This window comes from Ammospiza nelsoni, chromosome 14 (assembly GCF_027579445.1).
Source record: "Ammospiza nelsoni isolate bAmmNel1 chromosome 14, bAmmNel1.pri, whole genome shotgun sequence".
Lineage (NCBI taxonomy): Eukaryota > Metazoa > Chordata > Aves > Passeriformes > Passerellidae > Ammospiza > Ammospiza nelsoni.
In genome coordinates, this window is record NC_080646.1 from 11,860,768 (window position 1) to 11,886,184 (window position 25,417).

Consider the following 25,417-nt stretch of genomic DNA (forward strand, 5'->3'; position numbering starts at 1 on the left):
TTGCGGGTCAGGGGTGACAGGGCCCTGCAGGCCTCTGCGCGGTGCCCTGCCTGACAGCGCACAGGGGAAGCTGCATGTTTCAACAGATGAAACAAGGTGTGGGCAGAGGAGAAGAGGATCCTGAAGGGGCCAAAGGAAGACAGAAGCTACAAGAGATCTGTAAGGCCGCGGAGGGCCGAGAAGGGTCCCACTAGCGGGGCGGCCCCGGCGCTTTGCCCCGCGGGGGGCTGCACACAGGTGGCGCGCCCTGCGGAGGGGCCGCCACACAGCCCAGGGGCACGGGCTGCCTCACAAGGGACCCCGCAGGTCACCTCGATCCAGCGCCCTGCCGGACAGGGGCACCTTGCACAGCCCGTCCAACCTGCCCTTGAGCACCTCCATGGCCCGGGCGGGACCTGGACAGGCACCTGGACCGGCATCGAGACCGGGACCGGCCCCGCGCAGGCCCCGCCGCTCCCAGGAGCCCCGCCCTCACTCGCGCGCAGGCGCAGGCGCGGGCGGCTCGGCGGCTCCCGGCGTGCGCGGGGCGCAGGCGCGGCGCTGCTGGTCGGGCTGGGCGAGCGGGGAGCGGCGGCCGGCGGGGTGAGGGGAGCGGCTGCGGCGGGACGGGACGGGACGGGACGGGGGTGCCGGGTGGAGCCGGGCCGGGCCGGGCTGGGCTCGGGCGGGCAGAGCCCTCCGCCCGCCGCGGCGGCAGCCCGGTGGGAACAGGAAGACGGGGCTGGGTTGAGCCCGCCCGGCCGGACCCCGGCGGCTCACGGGGCCCGGAGCCCCGCCGGTGCTGGGGAGCGGGGGGGTCCGGCCGGGGCGGCGGCGGGCCCGACAGCGGGGCCTGCCCGGGCGGTGGGCGCGGGGCTGAGGGGCCGGGGGAGCTGCGGGGCTGGGCTGAGCAGCCCGAAAACGGAGACTGGGGAAACTTCTCCCGTAGAGCTGGTGCCCGTAATGCTTTCACTTTGCTGCGTGTGTTTCCACGGCTCTCCCCGCGGTCGGTGGCGGAGGGATGGATGCCTTTCCGGGGCGGGGTGCGACCGTGCACCGACACCGGGCCGGCGTTCCCGGAGCCTCCCGTGCGGCCCTGCCCGGGGCTTGTCCCGGGAGCTGCTCGGGGCTTTCGGGGCCCTGCTCGGAGAGCCCGGCGCTCTGCGGGTCGTGTTGAAATAAGCGATGTTCTAGGGAGGTTGCCGTGTACTTAAAGTTTGCTGCAATGTGTTGGATCAATCCTCATAACTAAAGTTTGGCTACGGTGTCAGGTGTGGAGAGATTGAAAGCAGCCAGTGATGTAAGGGAGGACCTGAAATTGACTTGTACTCAGAAGTTTTCCTGAAGTAATAGAATGGAAATGAATTAAATTTCTTCTGTTGTTCTGTTCCAGGCTTGTAAGTTTTGCCACTTTTCTGCAATGGATAAAAGATAACTGAATGTTTCAATAAACGTTCAGGTAGCTTGCATCTGAAGTTTCTTTTTGACTAAGACACCAGCAGGCAATTCCTCCAGGAGCAGATACTGTATATTAATGGGCAGCAGTTCTTCTTTCTATTGAAGAACATCCAGGTATTTTCTGGAAAAAGTTATGCCTAAACATCCCTCATCCTGGCCAGTCAGTAGCTTTCTGCATGTTGGGAGGGAGAATGGACAGCTGGAGTGGCGATTTGTCACTGAGGAACTTTTTGGGGCACCTGGGATTTTTATCTTATCCGAGCCTTGTGTTTATTTGGGATTGTAACACCTGCCCTGCAGCAAGTTTGGTGAGCGTGCCTGGAAGTGCCATGGGTGTGCTGAGCTGCTGCCACTTCCATGCCCTGTGCAGCTTGCCAAGCACTGGCTTTGGGGCTCCTGGCCCTGTCACCCTGCTGTTGTCTGCTTAGACATACCCCTGGGTATGTCTGTTTAGCCCTGCAATGCATTCAGGAACAGGCACACAGGAGTAAGTTTTTATGGGACAATGCCAGCTTGGCAGCTTTGCCATCATTCAGAGCACCCTGTCTGCAGGAGAGCTGTGTCCCAATTCTGTGTTATTGTACACAGGATTTATAAAAGAGCAAAGTGGGCTTTGGTTGCAGGTGCCCTCTGATACAGAGGAGGAGCTTGCAGGAACTGGAAACACAGATGTGTTCAGATTTCCTTCACTATGGAAGCATCTGCATGGTCTGTGTAGTTACTCTGCAGTAGCTGCCTGTCCCCCTCCACTCCCTGGGTCACTGTCTGGACAAATGTGAAATTAGAGAAGCTCAGTTTGCCATGTATAAAGGTCAGTGAATTGTCTCTTTGAACAGAATGAAGCCTTGGGCTTGCTTTTCTAGGAAAATAGCCCAGAACAGTTGTGTGTTCCCACCTGGAAAACACAGTTTACCCTGAGGAGAAGTGTGGGCAAAGGCGAGCTGCCACCTGCTGGCTCCATGAGCCCTGGGCTGGGGGATCTCTGCTCCTTCCCGGGGCAGGACAGCCCTGATCCTGTGCCCTACCCCAGCCTGGGGCTTTGGAAGCCTCAGGTGGGTTTCTAAAAGCTTTCTGCTAGGAAAGGCATTGGGCTGTTCAGCAGACTTATGAGGCATTACAAAAATATCCCAAGGAACCTGCTGGGATGATGGTAATATTTATATTTACTCATTTTTCTCCTTGCTTTAGTAAGTAAAGATAGCTCTTTCAAGTGCAGTACATTCTTCATAAAGAGTTCTGTACAATCTTGCACACTGGAAAATAGAATTGTTGCCATCAGAGGGGTTCCCTGGGGAAATGCTCAGCTTTGGCTGCTCCAAGCAGCTGGGAGGGCCTGGGGCCCTGCGTGGTGCAGGAATGCTGACAGCCCTGCACACCCTCTGCTCCAGAGCCCCCTGCTCTGTTGGGGTCACCCAGAGGCTGGGGGAAGGAGGCTCATGAGGAACAAATGAGATTAAAGTGAGCTCTGACTGTGCTGGCCAAACCCAGCTCAGTTTGTTTTTCATGATGTTGCTTCTATTTTCAAATCCAAGTCACGGAAGCCATTTGGAGTGAACTTTAACAACACTGTTGTTTCCTGTGGGCAAGTTATATCTAAAGAGTTTCCCCTGTTTGCGTCCCAAGAAATTATGTTTTTGAATAAAACAGAAATTTCAGGGGGGGTAAGGGGTGGAGGTTTTGAAAGATAAGTGGAAGCTTGCTGTTTTTAGAATCTTCTGGTTTTTAAAAATATACTTTCAGAGAGGAAGGGAGAAAAAATATTTTGACTTGTGCATAAGAAATGTGTGAAAGTTGTTTGACAGTCTTTCAAGTGGTTATTCAGGTAATGGCATATACAATGACACAAAGTTACTGCTGTTTTCTCGTTTCTTTAGTTCTTCATTGATTTCCCAGGCCTGTGATAATGGCAAGATTTTTTTTCTCTGTGATGTCCAGCAGAATTTCTTCCTTTCTGATTTTCAGCTTCTCTTCTGCTTAACAAACAGGGAATTGACATTTGATGGACTAGAAGTGATGGCTTTCTTTCAGTTTCTCTAAATGTGACTGTGAAGTTGCTGGTGTTAAGAACTTCATGTTACAGTTATATATCTGAGAAAGAATATTAACTCTTTGGACTTTTATGCAATGTTTTCATGGTAAAGCTAAGAAGGATACTTGAAAGTAAACTAGCTGTGCTCATGAAAAAAGGGCAAAGTATTTGCAAAGCCAGAATTGATGGTTACAGTTTTTCCCATGATTTTGCATTAAGAACACACATATACACATCTGTATATATATGTGTATGTATATGTAAAATGTGCCACAAATATTCACAGGCCAAGTAACTGCTCCTTCTAAAAGCCTGTATTTTGTTATGCATGTGTCTCTATGCTGAACTGCTACAGCAAGTGATGGAAAGCAAATAGAGCACTAAGTGTGTTTAATGGGAGGTGAAAGGCTTGTTTGATTAGATTAGGGCTTTAGCTGGCCTTTATGCCCTTTTTAGGTAGTGAGAATTCCTTACACTATGTTTTAAAACCTGATTTTTAGCATGTTGTATGCAAGTGTTGTATATGGTGTGTTTGCTTTTGAAGGGAATGTTTGAGAGTCGTTGCCAAGCAATCTCAGTGTGCTCACCAGTGCTACCATCATACAACTTTATGGTGTCTCACATTAAGGGTGTTTTCATATTTTAAAAAATATCCCTGATAGGTATTAGAAAATATGTCCAAAAATATTTAAATTTGTATTTGCCAGGCCACATGTGATGATTCTCCTCTTGCTGAAGTGAAGCCTCAGTTACAGAAACTGTGGTTTTTTGGTCTGCTGCTTTATTTTTCACTTTTGTGTGCGTTTGTGTGTGTGAACGCTGTACCTGAAGATTTGCCTTGACTTCTTTGGTTGTATACAAACAAGTGAGACTAAGGGCTGTGACCTGAAAATTAATGAATGTATTACAAAGGATGATTAGTTTTCCAATACAAAATATCCCAATGCAGTAAGTAAAATGTAATTAATTCTGGATGACAGCATTTTGTGGCAATTAATGGAGAGGAAAAACAGATGATGTTGATGAAGATAATGTATGATTATGCAGTGCAAGTCTCTTTCAGAGTAAGGGCAGCATAATTCTGCAGCTTACTAACCATTCTGCTCCTTATAATTACCTGTTAAAACTGCACCTTTTAATATTTGAATGCAAATGGACATGCAGAAATGTGGTAAATAGCAGTGTCTTGGTGCAGGGCAGCCTGGTCACAAAGAGCAATGTGTAATGAGCTGCAGGAAATGTTTTTCTCCTGTGATCCTGTGTAATGGCTTGAACTGTAAGGAAGGGCAGAACATTAAGGCTCCAGGAATGAGAAGTTCACATGCAGATTGTGTGGCATCAGCTAATTGTCCATCAGCTGCTTACACCTGGAGAAACAAATACTGCCAGACTATGAAAACTGTAGGAGGTGGCTCTCTGGGCCACAGAGTCACTCCTTTAATTACTTTTGGAACTTAGGAAAACATAGGTGTGCTACTCTCTGCATTTTCTGCAGCCAATAACTTGGATGGCCCTAGCTCTGTAGCCTCTTGCAAAAGGTCTGGGCTCTTCCACCATGACTTGGTTTAGTTCAGAGGAAACCACAGTTCTTTTGATGTAATTTACCACAAAAAGCAGAATTCCTCCTTATGTTTGAGAGATCCTTGCAAAGGTCAGCTTTGGTCCCATCAGTGTCAACTGTAGTTCACAATAAAGCTCTTCTGTTTGTTTCTTAAAAGCAATACTTTCTTAAAAGCTGACATCCTGAAAATAGCTGAATATATTCCTCATTCAGGTGTACATGTTGATAGGACCTGGAAATTCACTGTTCTTGCAAAGGCAATTGTTAAAACCAGGTTAATTTTACAGGTACACTTGACAGAATGGTGTGGATGAACCTCTGTGTGCTCAGGTCTGTTCAGTGTCTCTGAATTAAAATGTCACCATATGTAACTGTGGCAGCCAGGGAGACCTTTCTGGATGTAAACAACTGAGGTGGAGGAATCCTGTGTGAAGGATTCCCTGGTATAGCATGTATGTATATACAGCCTGCCTTTTCCTGCTGCTTAAGAGGCAGGGACTAAATTGATCTGGTTTTGAAGGACAGTGCAAGTGTGGATTTGAAGCAATGCACTTGTATTTATGGTGTGGCATCTGTCCTTGGATAGGGGCTACTGGAGAAAAAAATATTTTTACTGTGTGCCTGGCCTGTGTTGAGTATTTCTGTAGAGCCAAAAAAAGGATTTAAGGAGACTAATGAACAGGAATGTATACATTTAGCTTTTGCTTCCCAAACACCTTATGAACTCTCTTGCTTATTCACAGGGACTCATCACAATTACCTTTTCTTTGTGTGGTCAGCTTCAAGCAAGAACTTGGCTGAACAAACGGAGAGTCCTAGAACTTGTTTCAGAAAAATGAGAGGAAACAACTTGTCTGCTAGAACACTGATGGGATTAACTGTTTTTTCCATCAAAAATTGTAGGAGGTTAGAAAAGATGTTCCCTGCCCTCTCCTTGTCTTTGAGAAGTGCTATAGAGACTACGTTTTGAAGGACTCTGGTTTCCTCTAAATATAACATTTAGCGACCAGCTTATTCTTTATTTTTAATTTTTTCAAAAAATTGTTTTTAATTTCATTTTTTTATGGTCATAGGATTGGCTGGAGTGCTGCCACTTAGAAGCTGTATTTCCTATGCTTTTCATCAAGCTATTGTAATTTTCCTTGGACAGAACAGAATGTTGTTTTAATGGTAGTGCTATAATTAACTTGGAGGCAAACTTCCTTTGTTTCCTCTGTAGGTAATATGCAAGGGTATGAGTCAGTAATAACCAATTACCTTGTTTATAGGAAGTTATCCTGAAGTGCCCTTGAACTGCTGTAGCAACAATAAATGTGGAGCATCTTAACTCTTCTTTTGGCTTCATTATGTGTAAAAAAGGAAGATGTTAAACTGGACTCATAAATGGTAGGATCTCCTCTCTCCTGCCCTGCTCTGTGGGAATGATGGCTTTGGTGTTCTTGTCAAGAGGATTGAGTATTGAGTTTGATTTGAAAATAGATATAGCTTAATTAGATATGGTTTGAGTACTGATGGACAAAGGCATGGTGGGACAGGATTCTCATCAGTGAAGAAGCACAGCTTCCAGGTGCTCCTTGTCAGCTGTTGAGTAACAGTACCAGCACTGGGTGACAAAGCTTTCCTTTCACAGATGTACATGGAGGCTGAAGATGCTTTGTAGTTGGGGTATTTACCTTAATTCTGCTTATTTCTTTTTAAGTTTTTCTTAGATCTGGATAGGAATTAAGACTTGGTTTTGAAGTGCTTGAGCAACTTGCCACTGCCCAAGTCATGACACTCCCATTTCGAAAGGACTTGGACAAGTACAAAGATCTCGATGAGGATGAAATTCTTGGCAAACTTTCGGAAGAAGAGCTGAAACAACTGGAAACTGTTTTGGATGATCTTGACCCCGAGGTAGGCATTAGCCAAGAGAAGTTTTAGTTTTTTTCATTTGTTCCATTACTAGTCTAAAATAAATTGAGGCTTTGTACAATATAATTTCTACAGAGTTTTTTCATAGCCTGCTGATGATCTCACAGATATATATGTGTATATAGTGCTTATTTCCTGTTTGCAAGGTGGACACAACTGCAGCCAAGGAGAACATAAGAAGGGATAGCTGGGAGGAGCTTTCCGGGATTGATTTATAAATAAGAATTGCTGTTGTTCATGTTCTTGAGAAGAAAGTTTATTTAGAAAGGCCTGTTTAACTTCCCTGTTTCCAGTGCTGTCTGGTAAACAGCCCTTTTGCATCCATGTTTGTTTTATTATTTCTGCTGTGGAGCTTGATGGGAGTAGGAGGGTGCCAACTTCTTCTAATGAGTCCTGGTCCTGTATCTGGTAGCTTACATCTATTCCTGTCCTCATGCTGACTTTGTGAAGAGAAGACAAGTAATTGCTAAGCTCCTGAATGATTATGTCAGCATGGGATACTGAAAAAAGAATATTACGGCTTTCTGCTACAAAGTGCTGAGTTGTCCTCTACAGATAGTGGAGCTAGTTTAAGACTTCAAGACTTGTGTTTTCCCCTCATGGTTCTCTCTGGTTTTGCTGTAATAAAACCAGGATTAGTTTAATCTTGATGTGCAGGGATCAGTTCAGAATATTATGATCATGAACATGATTATGTTTTGTTGCACTGCAAGGTGTTACTGATATGTTAAATGCCTTTGACTTTATGGATGTTTTAACAGAGGAGAACTGGCAGAAGGGACTGGTTGTCTTTCATGGCAGTCAGAATTCCTATACATTCTGGTCATTCTGTACTAATATCCTTTTTTTTCTCTTTGTTGAAATATGTTGATATTATCAAAGAAACATCCCACCTTGAGTCAGGTCAAAACCAGAAATACTGTGTTAAAATAATAGTGGAGTCAGTTGTCTTAAAGACTTAAAATCACATGACGTAAGTGACAGAGGAAATAGTCTCTTGCTGAATGTCTAAAATGTAAGTAGCTGAGTTTTACTTAGTAGTGCTCATTTAAACAGTGCTGATTCTAGGAAAGAAATGCAAAGTAACTGGTAAATCGAATGCTGGGAGCTATTGCACTTAAAGAATTGCTCCTATCCTACTGAGAGCACAGTGTGCTGTATTTTCATTATATTCTCCCCGTCTAGATTACCTTGTGTCCTTCCCTGCCCCAAAAAAAGGAAGTTGGCAGGGAGATCAAGGATTGCCTACAAAAGATGCTGTATCAGGGCTGAACCTTGCAGGGAGTGAGGAGGAAGTGGGAAATGAAGCTGAGCAGGTGCTCAGGCAGACCTTGTGAGCTGTGCTGCATTTGTTTTGCAGAACGCGCTGCTGCCCGCAGGCTTCCGGCAGAAGGACCAGACTGCCAAGAAGGCCTCGGCTCCCTTCGACAGGGAGCGGCTCCTGGCGTACCTGGAGAAGCAGGCACTGGAGTACAAGGACAGGGAGGACTATGTGCCTTTCACAAGGGAAAAGAAAGGTAACAGCACCCCTTCCCATGTGAGTGCTTGTGAAATCTCTGAAGTGGAGGAGCCAGAACTACTGTGAACGAATTTGGTTGAAGCACTGGGAGCTGTAATGCTTCTAACTCAGACCATTTCCAATGGCTGCTGCTGTGCAGGGCCAGGAGGTTTCCTGTTCAGGCATTTGTGCTGCTGGGGCTGGTGTGCTCTTTGTGTGTAGCACAGGAAGGAAGTAAGACTCAGAGATTTTATCATAGGTTGTGAAGTTCTGATGGGCATGATATCCTCCAAAGTAAGAGCTAGCTCTGATTTATGTCAATAATGACAAATGCTGTCATGGTGCCTGTGGCTTATGCCTTGTGTTGAATACAGGCAGCAACCTTTATAACCCTGTGTTGCATTAGAGAAATTGAATGATGTGGTAGACAGTAATGTTTGAAGATGATGTAGGCTGGCAAGGCCATACAAGTGGTGTATGCAGTCATGGTGTTTTTCTAGCATCCTTACTAAAGGGTTTAATAAGATTGCATAGTTACTCCTGACTAATTATATAGTTAACAATACAAGTTTTGAAATCTGGCAGTGGTTTGTGGTCTTTTCTTAAGGGTTTGAAACCCTTTAATTCTGCTTAATTCTCTGGTGTGAATCATTGCTTATTTCAGAATTGAGTCTTCATTCATCCACTGAGTTTGTGTATATGATTGTGGGGTCTGTTTGGTGAAAATTTTGTTTGAGAAAATGCATTTTCTATTCCTGTGCCAGATAGCTTTACCTGACAATGCTGATGCCTCCCTTTTTTCTTGAAGTAATAGAGAGATTGTGACTTTACAGTGTGCTGCACCATGTATGAGGGACTTCCTTCACAGAGCATTTTTTACTTTATTGTGTAGCTGAGCTCCCTTTGTGTTGAGAGATAACTGTGGCACTCTTTGCTGACAGCAGAAGGGGAGTTTGGTGACTGAACCTGCAGGAGTAACCAAGTGCAGGACAGTGCAATGTATTCACTGTAGAAGGCAGAGGCACCCACAGCAGCACCCCTGCTGCTGCCAAGGACCCGTTCATGTTGTGTTCTGCTGTGCCTGGCTCCTGCTGCTCTCCCGACACATCTGCCAGGCTGTGTTGGAGACAGACTGATGGCTAAGTGTGACTGAGTTCAGTATATTTGGGGCTCACAGGTGATTGGGGAATCCTTGAATCCTGTGAGTGAGCTGGGCAAGGAGGATGTGCTCTAACACTGCATTTTCTGCTGACTGCTAGTGCTCCTTTCACATAGATGGCTCTCTAAAGTCAGCTTACGTCTACATGCACACATAAAAGTATTTGCTTGGGTAGATAAAATCTGTGAGAATCTTGCAGAGAAACAGAAGGGTCCAGCTGTAATGCAGAGCTTGGTTAAGAAAGATCAAATGTCATTTCCTTTATGTAATAAAGTATTACTAAATGGTCTGTCTGCTTGTTGCAATGAGTCATACCAGTGTAGTAAAATTTCCTGTATCTCGTAAAAAAAAGTTGCTATTTAGTAACTTCTGTCATTTATTTGAGTGCTGTAGGAGAAGAGAAAATAATACAAAAGTGAAATGTAGATTACTTTCATTAAAACTAAACATTCATTAAAACAAATGTTTAGTATCCAAATTGATGCTCTGTTGAGTGGGCAGGAGGCAAGAAAGTCAAGCTCATGTTGGAGTAGTGAGGGATAACCTTTTCTTTTCCCCTCATGAAAGTATTATGGTGCAAATTTGACTTGCTGTTGCATTTGTTGCCATTTTGCACAAAAATGGCAATTGTAAATAATTTAATAATTTAAATCAAGAAATTATGATATTGATCTAGATGGAGAACTTGGAAAGGGCATACAGTGTAATTAATACTTGAGTAGGATGTTTTTTTGTTATAGAGGGCTTGTATCCTAATGTGTTTTTTGTTAATATTAAAACAGACCAACAGACAAGTAAACTGGGTTATAATTTTTCACTTCATCTAGAAATACGTGTTATGAAGAAACAATAACAAATTATGGAAGAAGGGTAGGTGAAAATCCTGCTTGATTCTCCTGTTAATTTAGGAGAAATGTGACAAATATAACCTTAGTTCCAGAGGTATTGGGAGGAGAGAGATGGATTGAAGCTGCAGCTGGTTTTTTTTGGTGCCATTTGTTGGGTCAGAATTTGCTAAAATATTTCTGTGTCCCTGGCTCATCTCCTTGCTCTAAGTTGTTCCAATTTTTCATTTCATGGAGCAAAAAGAGGAAAAATCTACCCTTCTCTTTCCTTTTTCTATTTTAGTAGAACTGATGTCCTGCATGGTGATTTGGTCTGCAGATTTATCAAAGAAGCTTACCCTAGATTAATTTTAAATATCCTGTCTTGCTACTGATTCTGGTAACCTTGTTTTCCTACTAGAGTGTGAAGGAAAAGACTCTCTTCCAGACGCCCCAAGTACCTAATTTTGGGGTAACATGTTATTAAAATAGTGTTGCTACTCTTTCAGTGATAGATGATGTAATTGCTCCAGGTCTTTGGAACCTCTTTTATTTTGTGCTATGGCATGTGGAAGATCAGAAATAATGTAAAGTGTCCTGCTGTGGTGAAATGAACAATGCTAAAGAAATGCAATGTTTTCTCCCTAAATTGTACTGTATTCCATTTTCCCAGTGCCTTGATTTTGTTTCTAAAAGCATCCTTAAAAACTTACTTTGTTTTAAAAAATTATTTTAATGATTTAAGTCACATTCTGTTCCAATTAAGTGTTGAACCATACAGTAAACCATTGTTCAAGAGATTCATGAGATCAGTGTGGTAATATTGTAACAGAACTAGCTTTGTCTCAATGTGTGTATGGAAGTATGTCATAAAGATTTTCCAGGGTATACTGCAAGGAGAAGGAGCTCTCATCCAAGCAGTAAAGCAAGGCCTCAGCACTGAAGGCTGTTGCCCTCAAGTGTGTTCCACTCATCTGACTGACTCTGACCAATGCTCCTCCTCCTCCTCCTGGAACAGCAGAAGACAATTATTGCTGCTGAGATAAAGACATATCTGAGATAGTAATGCACTTTGTGCTGTGTAGTGCAAGGCATGAGCTAAGTGCTGTGTAAGCAAAGCTTTGCATTTCCAGCCTTTGCACTCTTCTAATTGTGGCTCTCTCTTCCCTTTGCATTCCTGCAGGGGTGTGTTTGTTCTATCTAGATTTGCAGTTCATGTGACCTCTGCTTTAGGCTTGGTTTGGTTTTCCCCTTCTCTGTCACTCAGAAAACAGTGAAACTGTAGCTGAAACTACTACTGAAACTAAAGCTCTTCTGTTGGCACCCTGCTCAGTTGTTGCTCCAGATCACCATTGCCTTCTGTTGCAGCAGGATTTGGGATGCTGTGTTATCTGTTTGCCATTCAATCATTTTAAAGTCTTTAAAGGAAGTGTGTTACATGTTGTGAAGTGAAGCTAATATCCTGTAGGATATTTGCAGAAGCAGCTTGTCAAATTGATATTCTCCATACAAGAGCACTAGAAGAAAATAACATGTGATACTCCAGCTTTAATGTAAAACAGTTTTCTTATTTATCGCTCTGTGGCCTGTAATCAGATCAGATAGCAGATAACAGCTCTGCTTCTGCACTAGGACATTGAGGAACTCACTTGTAAGTTGAATTAGAAACATTAGTATGAAATTGTGCTTACAAGGGAGTTGATAAACCTAAATTTGTTACATGGTAGGAAGTGGAGATTGATGAAGTGTGGATTAGATAAATTTCTGAACTAAGCAAAGTTAAAGGAACACAAGATGTAAGGAATGCATCAGATGTTGCTCACTTCTCTTCATGAAGTCAGTGGTGAGAAAAGCTTGTATTCAGATGTTCTCAGGTAGCACTTGATTTGTTTTCCCAAATGGAGTACCCTAAAAGTGGAATTTAGACTTTCTTCTGCTGTGCTAGGTGTGGCTGCCTGTTAGTGTGGGGTGTGTGAGAATAGTACCAGCAATGTGCAGTGCATGGCCCCACTGAACAGACCTGATTTCTGCAAGGTGCTGAGTCCCACCTTAAATCCTGTGCTTCTGTGTGGGAAGTGTCCAGGGCACTTCCATAAACACCATCCAGTGTTCCTGCCTTTAGAGCAATGCAGCTGGGTGGAACTTGAACTGAAAGTTCATTCTGCAGCAGAGGAGGCCTCTGACTTAATCCAGCATGTGCATCATCCAGCATGTAGCTGAAAGACATGGAACACCTGCCTGTATGTATTACAAAAATGATGTGAACGTCCCTGAAATTTGCCTCTTCATGTTGTATTGCTTCATCTTTGCATTATCCTGGCTGGCTGTAAGGGAGCTGTCATGTTCCTTCATGTAATAAAAACCCTGCTATTTGGAAATGTTCCACTTGAGGGCCAGGCAAGCTGCACAGATGTGTAGTGGTTTTTGGTTTTATTTAAAGCTTGCATTAGGAGGGGGGAAGGGACTTGCTGAACTGTATTGGCAGCAGGCCTGGAGTGAGATCACTGTCCCCAGAGACACAGGGGTCTTACCCTTCTGGAAGTAAGTTCATTGCTAGAAGGGAGTGGGGGAAGGATCTGCTTTTGTATGTACGTTGTAAAACTCTGATTTCTGTTCTAGGACGAAAAGAAGCCAGTGAATGAGAAATTATGTACACAAGGGTGTGACTTGCTTTATAGCAAAAACTGCTCCTGACCCAGCTCATGTGACTGGAGTTGGCTGCAGTGAACATTTCTGGAGGGCAGTGGCTTTTAACATTTTTACTTTAGTAAAAACTGATTATACTTCTCACTCTCTTTAGGTTTTCTAAAGAAAGGCACGTATGGATAAGTTTTTATTACTCTTAGGAAGCAAATATTTGAACCAGACATTTCTAACCTATGAATTTAAGAATTACTGAACAGCAACATCAGGAAAAGTAGTTCTCTTTTTGTGAGCACTGTGGGATGAATTAGACAGAAGGCTGAATCAGATTAAAATACATTTTTGTCAAGTTGCTTTTAATTGAGGTTAATTTCTTTTTCCTGGTCTCTTCCTGCAGCACTGATGCTGCAAATAGGATGGCTGAACTAAAGCTCAGGTGCTCGAATCCCACTGTCCTCCTTCCTTGTACTCCAAAATCCTCACATTTTTACTAGCCCGTATTACTGAGGGAAAATAACACAAACATAGCTGCTGAAAGGCTTTAGATCATGTGTATGCTCCTCAGAGTGCTTCATGGATTGGTGAAAGCTTGTCAAACATTCTCTTCTATAAACTACAGTTTAAGTTAAAGGTTAATCTCTCCCCAGTAGATGATGCTGGTGAAATAAAATGATAGAAATGCATTGCATCATTTATATCAAAACAACCTGAAACCATTGCTACGTAACCCTTCAATTTATGAAGAAGAAATGTGTAATTTCTGAAGGTTTGCTTTTAATCTTGAATCAATTTATGAAGGTTTTCTTTTAATCCTGAATCACCAACAATTTCTTTTGCACTGTCCATCAAATCTGAGGTAATGAATGTCAGCTGCACTTAACTACTGTTTGAAATCAGTACAGTTATGTAAGGAGGTTTGTTTTCTGCTTCTAAATATGGATAATGACCATTTATACAAGTTTCCAAAGAGATAGCAACCCAGGAACAAAGATACCGTGTTGCTAGCAACAGCTCTTGGTCATCAGACTGTGTTGTCAGAGAAAAACCTGATGTGCCTCTCTGTAATCTGTGCCAGTGGGAATGCATTCACTTCCTTTAAAAGGAAATGGCCACAAACTGCTGTAATCTAGAGAAGATATGGAATACATGATTTTGGGTTTAGTGATGCTAAACTACACCTACTAGCACTGTAACTGGGACATTGGGACAGCGATGATTCCTCTGTGGAAATACTTTTTATAGCTGTGGATATGGCAGAGGGTGGGCTACTGAATTAGGACTGAGACTTCATAGGGTGATTATCAACACCACTTCCTACCCAGGAAATAACAAAAGGGAGCTGGAACTCCTTTTCCATTGCTCTTTCTGTGGATAGCTCAGGCAACTTGGGAAGTTTGAAAAACTTGAACTTTAAGTAGCTCTTAAGATTTGATTCACAGTTGTATAGGTGGGAATGATTTCTCTCAAATGCATCAGTAAAAGAGCTTTTGTTTGCCATGTTAATTTGTCCTGAACCTAAGCACCCCTTGCCTGTCCTGGCTCTAACCCAGTGGAAGACTTCTTTGTTCTGAAGGACCAGTTCTAAACCATTCACAGCTGAACTGTTAGAAAGACTTTCTCATATTCTGATTTCCTACCCTAAAGGTGCATGCAGGAATTATGGTAACTACACAGACCTCTACCTAATTCATGTGTTCTAAAATAAGTTTTCCCAATACCTGCCTGCAATAACCTAAAGGCTGGTGCAGAATGTAATGTTACTCCTGGTTCTTTTGCCATTGAATTTTGATGACCTTTCTAAGTATCATTTTAGAAAACAGTGTCACTGGCAGAGAAATCTGGTACCATGTTTTGGGCTGTTCACAAACCCACTTTCTCACTCAGCTTTGGTTTTTTGCTTCAGAACTTAGGTTAACATCTGAAATCAGAAATTTTGTGTATGGATTAAAAACTGCAGTGAATAGTCAGGTGTGTGATCTCAGATAACTCTGTGATATTCTCTCTCTGACACATTCCCATTACAGTTCTGCCTGGCACCCTTTTTCCCTTGAGAGGAAACTCAGCTTTCTCTGCTGATACTAAATATTTCTTACAGTCCTTCTAGACTGTTCAAAATGTATAATCTAGATCTTTATGTTACTGTCTAATCCTTAGGAGAAGCAAATAAGGTTGGAATCATGATCCAGACTCCTGGAAATTTATTCTTGTTTATACTCTTTCCTCATCTCTGACTTGTAGCAGCAGAAGAACCATTTATGTTGTGTGTGGTTCTCCTGGTGTTCACTAAATGTAATATGTATTCTTTAAAAACATAGTATTTGAAACATAAGTAGTGATATAATACAAACTAACATCAGACTTTCCATTTTGTTTACTCCAGGGAAAATATTTATCCCCAAGCAAAAGCCTGTGCAGTCTTTCACAGAAGAAAAATTCTCTCTTGATCCAGAACTGGAGGAAGCCCTGACCAGTGCCACAGACACAGAACTGGGTGACCTTGCAGGTGAGGATTTTTTGAAGGATGGATGGGCTGGCACATATTTAGAGAAGGAAGATCTATAATTAATGTGGTGGTGTATTGATCTACAGGATGTTGTAGTTGTGATAGAAGCCACATTATGTTATTTGCCAGTTTGCTTGAAGTGTTTCACTTTGTTGGTTTGTGATCATTTGTGAGGAAGTTAATTATTTTGGCCTGCAAAAGATTCCTGATGTTTAAACTCAAAACCTTTAAGTCCATTCCTCAGACTGGCTGGTTTTTGATGTGTATGTATCTGCTTTTTCTTGTGTATAACAATGTGTTTGTATGTGCCTGTATTCCTAAAGCTTAATTTTTGTGATTGAGCTGCACTTTTTAATGTTGGTGAAACTGGTGAAGTCAGAACTTTCTAAGATGTGAAAATTAACTAAAATGTCTCTAATTATTTTTTCTACTTTTTTCAAATAATTAAGATATTGAATGGCTTTTTGTACTGATAAGTATTGTACAAACGTCAGGTTTTGTTATTTAAAAGAACCCTGCATCTGAGCTGAATTAGGAACAGTAAAAACTGTTTTTTCCTTTTTTTTTTTCCTTTTTCAGCAATACTGGGAATGTCCAACTTGATAACAAACAATCAGTTCTGTGATGTAGTAGGAAGCAGTAATGGGATTGACAAAGACAGCTTCTCAAGTAAGTGTGTACACAAGTGCTAGAAAAATCAATTCTCTGTACTGCACACAGTTCCTATAGCATTCACCAACATTCTTTTAGACTGTCCAGCCTTAGTCTGGAAATGTGTATGCCCGTAACATTGCTAATTGAGTTCTGGCAAGAGTTGAAATATACATACACTACAGTGTCCTCTGCATTTAAGTCATTTTTTGGTGACAAAATAGGCATAAGCATGCATTGTGTGTGCTGATTCTTAGGTTTTATATTTGTGTTTGTAATTCAACTCCTATGTGCTTTCTGGAAAAAAAGCAGAAAGGCTGTGAGGACTTTTGAAATTGAAAAGAACTGAACTTGATGAAAATATGGTCAGGAGAGGATGGTATGCTTTTTTGGTGGGGGAGAGATGTAAATTCTGATGAAATGATCTTTAAATACAGGAAATATTTAGTATGTGTATAATTTATTCACAATGAATGTGTGCAGCCAGTTGATTACATTTAAATGCCTTACTTTTCAGATATAGTAAAAGGTGAAAAAATGTTGCCTGTTTTTGATGAACCACCAAATCCTACAAATGTGGAGGAGACACTGCAAAGGATTAAAGATAATGATTCTCGTCTTGTTGAAGTTAATCTAAATAACATTAAGGTAATTACATGAAGGCTGCAGTAAATATGCTGGTTTTTATCAGTAGAAGACATTTTTAGCTGCAAAACTGTCTAAGAGAGCATGATAGGCTTATTCTAAGTACAGCAATCTTTCTGCTGAATGTTGCAGTGTGTATAAGCTCAGAACCTGCAGCTAAACCAATAAGCCATCTTGGTTTCTCTTGCCAAATGTGTATTTAAAAAGTCTTAGACTTTCTCACTGCCAGCCCAGATTTCTGTAGCTGCCAAGCTGGCAGCAGTTCCAGCAGCTCATTATCGTGGAGTTAACTACTTTGCTGAATCCTTTGTCCTTGATGAAGCAATGTGCCCTCAGTTTCTATTGCAAGTAAAGGGATATTTGTGCCTTTAATCCTTCTGATTCTTGTACAAAAGGGCTGGTGGAAGTTAGGGCAGCTTCTCCTAAGTCATATGTAAAAACACAGTTGTGTTCTTACACATGACAAGCTTTTGTATATTTGCTTGAAAGAAACCAGAACTGCAGCACCCCTGACTTGCAGTGCAGACACCAGAGACAGCCTTGCCAGCAACCAGGGCTGCTTGTTCCCCTTACTAAATTGGGGAAATAAAACCCATGGTTTAAGAATACTGTGTAACAGGTACATGCTAGCCAAAGTAACTGCTTAAAAAGGCAACAGATCAAAGTTTGATACAATGAACTGAGATATTTGCTACCCTAATTAGTTCTTTAAAATTATTCCTTTTAAGCTTTGTTGCTACTATTCTGTAAAAATGATTGCTTTATAGAATTGGTGACTCCTGCAGCCATTGCATCTTAGGGTAGGTCTTCACTGTGAGGCTGCTGGAGACCATGGTAGTTAAAATTGTAGGGAATTTTGCTGTAAAGAGAATAAGATAGTGGGAGAAGTTGGGGGAAGGGGATAAACTTGTGTGTCTCAAGAGAGTGAAACGCTGTTTTTAATTCAAGAACATACCAATTCCAACGCTGAAAGAATTTGCAAAAGCCTTAGAAACCAACACACATGTGAAGAATTTCAGCCTGGCAGCCACCCGAAGCAATGATCCTGTTGCTGTTGTAAGTACTCGTGATAAGGGGTTTGAGTGGGGGGCAAGGGAAGGTAGGATGGAAAGGCAATGGTAAGGGATTGAATTTAATCCAGTTTAAATGATCAGGGATGAAAATGTTTCCATTCTGCTACACTGTGAATTATGTTTTCTTTAACAAACCTTTGTTGTATCTAAGTTGGTAAATGATTACTAGTAACTTAATATGCAGCAATGCTTGAGATGTGTGAGGGAGAATTCTTTATTCCAGTCCCTTTCCCTGATTTTTCATTTTGCTAACTTTCTTCCTTTTTTTCCTTCTCTCCTAATTGTTTAGTTCCTGCTGTTCATTCCAGTAGCCAATAGTTCATTCAAAATTAATTTGCAGGAAGCACATTTCAGGACTTAAAAACACCCATAAAATTTTTCAACTAACTAGAGTTTTAGTTTAATTTGTAAAAATACTTGTTTCTCTATCTCCCTGCTACCAAAGATAGGCTTAAAATATTGGTATAAAAAGCATAATATTAGTCGAAGTATCTAGCTTGAAACTTAAATATAATTTATTGTCAGGTTGGTTTTTTTCTATGTTGAATTAAAGCAGTACCTTATTTAATTACAAATAAACAGGTAAGAAAACAAAATTAATTGTTTTGCCAGGACAATCCTTTGCACGTGTTTTAAATTCAAGTTAGAAAAAAACAACTATTTTGAAAGACTCCCATTAAATGAACAAATGAGCATTTGAAAGCTTTGGGTTTGGATCAATTAAAAACTTTCTTTTCAGCAGGACTAAAACATGTAATAAAAATCCATAAAGGCCTCTTTCCTCAGGTGTGGTTTTGTTGCATTTTTTGTATTGTGACTTGGTAGAAAAAAAATTCAGAGTTTTTCTGCCAGGAAACTCAGCGCTTAGCCATTCCTGTTTTCTTCCTTTCTCAGAAATAACATCAGGTATAAAAGTGCCTTTAGCTACATGCTGCTACTGTGCTTAGAGCTTTGAATTTTACCTTTTCCTACCAAATCTATAGACAAAAGCACTTTCAAAGTCAGATCTCCTGTTAACAAATTAACCATATCTAATTCTCCTCTCAGTTGACTAATGCCCTTTCTTTGGCCTTTGCTTAACAGCCTGCATTGCTCGTTGTGTGCTGTGAAGGCTTACAAAATGGAACTGGTCCAATATGCTAATTTCAGACCATTTATATTCTGTGTAGCTTTTTAGTTTGTAACAAGAGAAAGACAGGCCTTCTCTTGACTGAATGCTACTTAAGAAGGGAATGTAGATAATACCTGGCTAAAGAGTCATCTCAGTCTCAGTAAGTGAAAGCTTGCAAAGTTACACCTTGCATCTCTGAACTTGCTGGTTCCATGGAACTAGTTAGTGGAAGTGGTTATTGCTGTGTCCTATGAGGTAGTGCAGCAAAATTCAAAAGTTTAATGATGCTTTCTTATATTCAAAGGCTCTTGCAGATATGCTGAGACGAAACACAAAATTAAAAAGTTTGAACATAGAATCAAACTTCATCACTGGAGTTGGAATTCTGGCATTGGTTGATGCACTGAAAGACAATGAAACGTTGACAGAGATCAAAATTGATAATCAGGTAAGTGAGGTGGTGGTGATACCATAGCTAAACCCAGCCAATCCTAATTGAATGTTTTTACAAGACAGCCTGTGATAAACACTTCAAATATTTTATGTTTAATTATCTTAACACCATCAACAATTGTCCTTAAGACTGTCAGAAGCATCCAGCTGAGGTTGATTTCTGTCCTTCCTTGTGCTTTAAAATGTACAAATATATTTTAGGACCTTCTCCCTATCTGATTAACTAGAATGAAGCCAAGTGTTTATTGACTGATATGGGGCAAGTATTTGGATCTCTTTCAAGATGAACACACCTAAGCTCTGTTGTCTTTGTGTACCTTTTATTTTAACAGAGGCAGCAGCTGGGCACAGCTGCAGAAGTAGAAATTGCCAAGATGCTTGAAGAAAACAACAAGATCCTCAAGTTTGGATACCATTTCACACAACAGGGACCTCGAGCCAGGGCAGCTGCAGCTATCACAAAAAACAATGATTTGGGTAAGACCTGTCATCATTAATTGACTGGGTGTGGGGCACAGGCTTTAAAGGGCTTATTCCCCTTCTCTCTTGACAAAACCAGGATAGCACAAGATTAGTAGATCTGTTTCAGGTTTCTCCTGTGCTTTACTCCTACATTTTTGTTGCAGCTTGATGTTTTCTGTTTTGTTGCAGGGTGTTCATGAGGGGAGAATTTTTAGCATAGTCTAGAACAAGAGCATTCAAATTTCATGTGAGTTGTGGCAAAGGGAGTGAAAACAAGAGTTTTGATCCCCCAGTTGTATTCAGAGAAGATTAATTTCCTCTTTAAAATCAGTACTTGAAACTAACAGTGTAGGATGTCGTGTTCAGTGCCAGAATCCAAATGTCACTGGGATTGCTTGAGCAAGGAAACTAAACATACTGTCATGTACAGAGGCTGGGACTGAGTAGTCTCTTCCTTGGTGGTTCTGTTCATGCACAAGTAGCTGAAAGCAGTGACATCTTTATTTGCTGCAGTCAGGTTTGTTGGAGCTCATCAGGTAGAATCCTAATTAAATGGATCAGCAGAAAAGTGGTTAATAACATAGCACATGAACGGAAATAGTTTGTATAATAATGTCAAATACTTGAGGCACTCAGCTACAAAATAATGTACATCTATTCAAGTGGAACTTCATTTTAAAATTCTATTTAATTAAATCTTTTTGGTTTAGATGCTTTGTGGTGACCTCTCATCAGTGTGAAAAGGGAGCAGGCAGTTTAGTAGTAGCAGCGGTAATTAAGGAATATATTCGAGGGAATGACACAGGAAATTGGAATTTGGTTTAAAGATCTGATGCCACTCTGAATAAAGGTTAAAGTGGAGAACAGCTCTAAAAGATATGGATGAGTAACTAGAATAGAGCACAGAGAGATAAGAAAGGCACTCAGACACTGCATATCTGTTTCTCAAAATAGATTCTAAACCAGTTGGGTTTTTTATCATAATGCTTCAGGTGTCTCACAGCTTTCTGAGGTTTCCTGTCTCCCTAGTTCTCTTATTAGTGTTTGACTGTTCAAAATCTATGCTTCTATTGATATCTTGCCTTTTTTCCTTTGCTTTCTTAGTCTGGAGTATGCGAGTAAAAGTTTCTGCAAATACCTTTTCATCTGTCCAGCCCTGAAGCTACAGAGAAGGTTACTCTGAGTACCCACTTGGGTATTGAGCACTGAAACCAAGATGTTTGAAGTCTCTAATTTCTCTCTTTGTATGTTCCTTCTAAAAAAAAGTCTACGTTTTTTTCCTTGCTCACACTGTGTTGTACCACTTCTCTGTTCTTTGTGTACTTTTAACTGCGTGATTGGAGAAGTCTAGGGCTGGAAATTCTTTTCATCTGTTCTTGCAGTTTGATGAAAGCAGGTATGAATAACTTTTGCCACCTAGTTTCCGTTGAGTGAATTTAAGAGCACATTCACTTTCTTCTTGTATAGATGTGCTTGCTTCACTTTTTTAAACAAAATTGAGATGTCCTTTGCATTTTGTGCTTTATGTGTCCTATAAGACCTTTAGTGCCATTTGCTTTGTCTGCACGGAAAAGGAAAACATAATTTGATAGTGTGAAAATATCAAAAATAATAATATTGAGGAAAACTCCAGTCATTCAATCAATAGTGCATATTCTCATATCTTAATAAAGTGACCTTTTAGTTATTTTAATCACAAATTTTTGTTGCTCTTGCATTTTCTGAGAATTGAATGTTTCTATTAATAAATGGAAGGTGTTAGGCTGTTGATTGTAACATCTGTGTGTGTATAAATTGTGTTAGCTATAGCGTGAAGCTCTTGTAGTGTTTCTTTTGAAGCCATGTAAATTAAATTCACCTCTAAAAACTGCAAAAACTGTAAAAAAAAGAATCCTGGCTAAATCTGCTTATCAGACATAAGATGATTAATGTTTCCCATAAGTCCTTCCTTGGAAATATTTGCAACTGTTTGTGAATAAGGCAATAAGCTCTGCTTATTTGCTTAAATTGCTGTCTAATGCTAAGTGTTAGCTAACTTAATTTATGGTACTTCATGTGACAAAGTAACTGTTCATGTTACAGAAACACAAAAGCCAGTTAAAATGCTAACATAGCAAACCTTCTCTTTCTTGTCTCCCTGCTGCAGTTCGGAAGAGAAGGGTTGAAGGGGACAATTAGCAAAGCTGCTGCCAGAACTGTGGAGTCAGCACGGGCAGCGCCGTGGGCTTCAGCAGCCTTGGACTACACTGACCTGGTTAGAAGGGAAAAGACTGGAAACCCCCTTCCTTTTAAAGCAAAAAATAGAATCACCTGCTGGTATGCAGCATGGTTTTGGGATGGATGGAGACACAGCAACTGTGCCAGTCTCTGTACCATAGGTTTTGATGGGGTTTTTTTAAGAACTTTTTTTTGTATTTCAAGACTTTGGCTGTGCTTTCCACTAAAAATGTAATTGCAAATCAATGGTATAATTGTATGTAGTCAAAGAATGGGACTTTTAAGATGATTGGGCAGATACTGACCCAGCTGAAATGTTTTAAGAAAATCTGGGGGTGTCTATTTACCAGGAGGGGTGTGTTGTGTATATTCCTGACAACAATGCTCTAGAGAAAAGGGATTCTTCACCCAGCAGCTGCGCTCGTGTAGAGCTTTTCAGCTTTGTTCATCTGCACTGAAGAGAAATCTTTTACAGCAATGTTATTTGTAATTCTACTAGTTTGTTTTTTATTTGTTCTTGATACTGTAATCAAGTTCAAAGACATCCTTTCAAGCCAAACAAAAATACATTGGCTAAGGACTTCTCCCAAGGAATTAGAGGGACTAATAGAAAAATGGAAGCCTTGGAAAACAAGGAAAAAATTCTGGAGTCTTGCAAAACGACAGTTTTTCTGTTACATCTAAATCCTTAAAGTCTTTTTCTAAAGGTCCCATAACTGTATCTTGCTCTGTATCTAAACTGAATACATTTTTAGGCTGATTTCATGTGTTCATCAGCATTATTTAGTTTATATTCTTTGTTTAAAAATTGTTATCTGCATTCATAAGTATCAATTTCTCTAGAAGTAGTGGACATTCATATTTAAAATTCTGCATAACTATACAGGAAAAGCAGCCTTAACTGTAAGACCACTGGCCTAAGTTACATTACATTAAGCTATTTGTACTTCATACAAATACAACAGTTTTCAATAATGAAGTAACACTTTTAAGAAAGGGTTTTTCTATTCTGTATCTGTCTTGATGTTGAAACACTACCTAAGACATGCAAAACCAAACCAATATGTAGTGTCAAATCTCTAGGGCGTAGTCATTGTTGAAGTGTTTAAAGTTCTGTAAGCAAACTAATAAGGCAACAAGAATCGCTTCAACTTCTGTACATAATCACAGTACACTTGAAATATGCAAATCTAGAAACTTTTGGGTGTAGGTCTGTTTGGACTGTCTTGTACTAGTTTGCTTTGAGTTCACAAAAATGTTCTACAGGACTGCTTGGCTGTATTTATAGCAACAGAGAATTCAACTGACAACTGTTTTCATCCAAAGATCATAATGTGGTGAGCATTTATGTGTAGAAAACATTGGACTGAGAATTTTGCATCAGGTTGTATATACTGTAAAAACAGAGCAAGTCTCTGACACTGTGCCCACACTGTAATTTGCTGCAAGTCTTGGTTTGGATCTTTAAAGACAGACTTTATTCTGGAGGTTTTACTGCAACTGTACAGAGAATTTTGAACTATAGTGCCTTTAGTGAGGATGTATATAACTGGTTTGTACTCATGGAAGAACTTTTTTCCCCCCTACTTCTAGATCAGTGTTTTATTAGAATTACAAATAAATAATGTGCTCTGAAAACCAAGTTGGAATTAGTTCAGTTAAAACCAAAGACTACCCTTACTGTAACATCACACCAACACCAGAAGTGTTCTGATGAATAACAAAAAGGGCTTCTTTTGGTTTGGGCTTTTCAAGAACTTTTTAGATTTTGAAATAAGCTTTGAAATAGTTCTAATACAATATGCATACAATCAGAAGTTAAGTGTATTTTTACAGACAGACACTGCTGTACAAAGATGGCCAAAGCATGGCCTGTGCTGAGTTGTCTAAAGCTGCACTTTACTTTTGATTTGCTAGGCACCATTATAATTTTGTGTCAAAAAACAGGCTGTAATGTCTTCCTTCATTTGTTGAAGGGCTGCATATTCACAGAATCTGTTCATGTATTGGGATTCTATGATGAGTTGTTATATCACTACCTAAAAAGATTAGGCAGTTATCTCCTACTTGAAAATGAAGGAGAAAACTGAAAGGCTGGATTATGGAAATAATAGCCCAAATCCCTTTCCTGCTTTTACTTAATCAAGTTTGGCTGTTTAATTATTTATATTCCAATCAAAGGCAGAGCCATTTAAGTTTCAGCTCTCAATTGTCCTGTCACAAATGATAGTTAAATGGCTTAGCTCTGTAGACAACAGCTAAAAATTTGACTGCTTGTGACTTTCAGGACAGATACCTGACAGGCTGGGCATGGAAAACAAATTTTTTCAATCAGAAGGGTCTAATCTTCCACATTGTTGCAATGGTGTGGTGCATGGAACAGTTAACAGCAATCACTTTTGTGCCTGCAGTGTGTATCCTTTTTGGAATAAATGAAGAAATTCAGTCTGTAGCCGGGAATCTTCAACAGTCTCAAGAAACAAAGTGAGCACTGATGTAATGCCATCGAGTGAGGTCCTGTGTATGATTTCACTGATTGTGAGTGCAGGGGTGGTATTACTGTGATAGCCAGTTACCATAAACACAAGGGCTTTTTCTGAAAGAGATACTGTTTTCTGTTTTCTTACTGATTGTTTTTCCTGCTTAATGCAGAAATCAAATGACTGCATATGTTGATTCTGTTGGTTCCAAGCTAAGCATGGAAACATATTTCAGAGCAATTACCTATTTACTCTTTTATTTTAAAGAAATAGCCTCACTCTCTCTGCAACTTGAGTAATCCTGCGTTTGTAAGCTACAAACGAGCAAGTGTTCCATTTAAATTTCCATTGGGGAAGCAGGTATTGAGTATTTTAGCATATCAGCACTATATGCTGTCAGATTGTAAAACAGTTACTATTCTTTGGATGATTAAAGTACTGTATTCTTGTTGTGGCTTCGGGGTTTTGTTTGTTAGCTGTTTTTATTACCGTACAGAGTTGTTCGAAACCCTTGTGTTTATGTGAGAGCCTTTCGTTCTCCGGCCGGGCGGGAGCGGCCGGTGCCGCTGAGGGGAGCGGCTTTCCCTCAGAGCGGGGCGGGGCTTTGAGAGCGCGGGAGCGGCGCCGCCACAGCGGCACCTGCGGGCCCGAGCGAGCGCTGCCGGGAGCGGAGCGCAGCTGCTCTGTGCTGCTCTGTGCGGGGCGCTGCAGGCACGCCGGGAGCGTGCGGAGGGGCAGCCGGGCACGGTGCGGGTCC

At 41.0% G+C, this 25,417-nt stretch overlaps 1 protein-coding gene across 2 annotated transcripts; it reads left to right on the forward strand.

Moving 5' to 3' along the window:
- The first annotated feature begins 522 nt into the window (after nucleotides 1-522).
- Nucleotides 523-25,122, forward strand: LOC132079384 (tropomodulin-3-like). Of its 2 annotated transcripts, XR_009419399.1 has the most exons (11): nucleotides 523-582; nucleotides 6,727-6,923; nucleotides 8,302-8,458; nucleotides 15,446-15,568; nucleotides 16,148-16,237; nucleotides 16,737-16,867; nucleotides 17,813-17,920; nucleotides 19,353-19,496; nucleotides 19,834-19,978; nucleotides 21,068-21,359; nucleotides 22,110-25,122. XR_009419399.1 is itself a non-coding variant. In XM_059481957.1 (10 exons), the coding sequence occupies exons 2-10, from the start codon at nucleotides 6,798-6,800 to the stop codon at nucleotides 22,139-22,141; spliced, it is 1,056 nt and encodes a 351-aa protein (XP_059337940.1). In that variant the 5' UTR covers nucleotides 523-582; nucleotides 6,727-6,797; the 3' UTR covers nucleotides 22,142-25,122. The 2 variants fall into 2 exon arrangements, 1 of the variants encoding a protein (XP_059337940.1); XM_059481957.1 differs by lacking the exon at nucleotides 21,068-21,359.
- The last annotated feature ends 295 nt before the right edge of the window (nucleotides 25,123-25,417 follow it).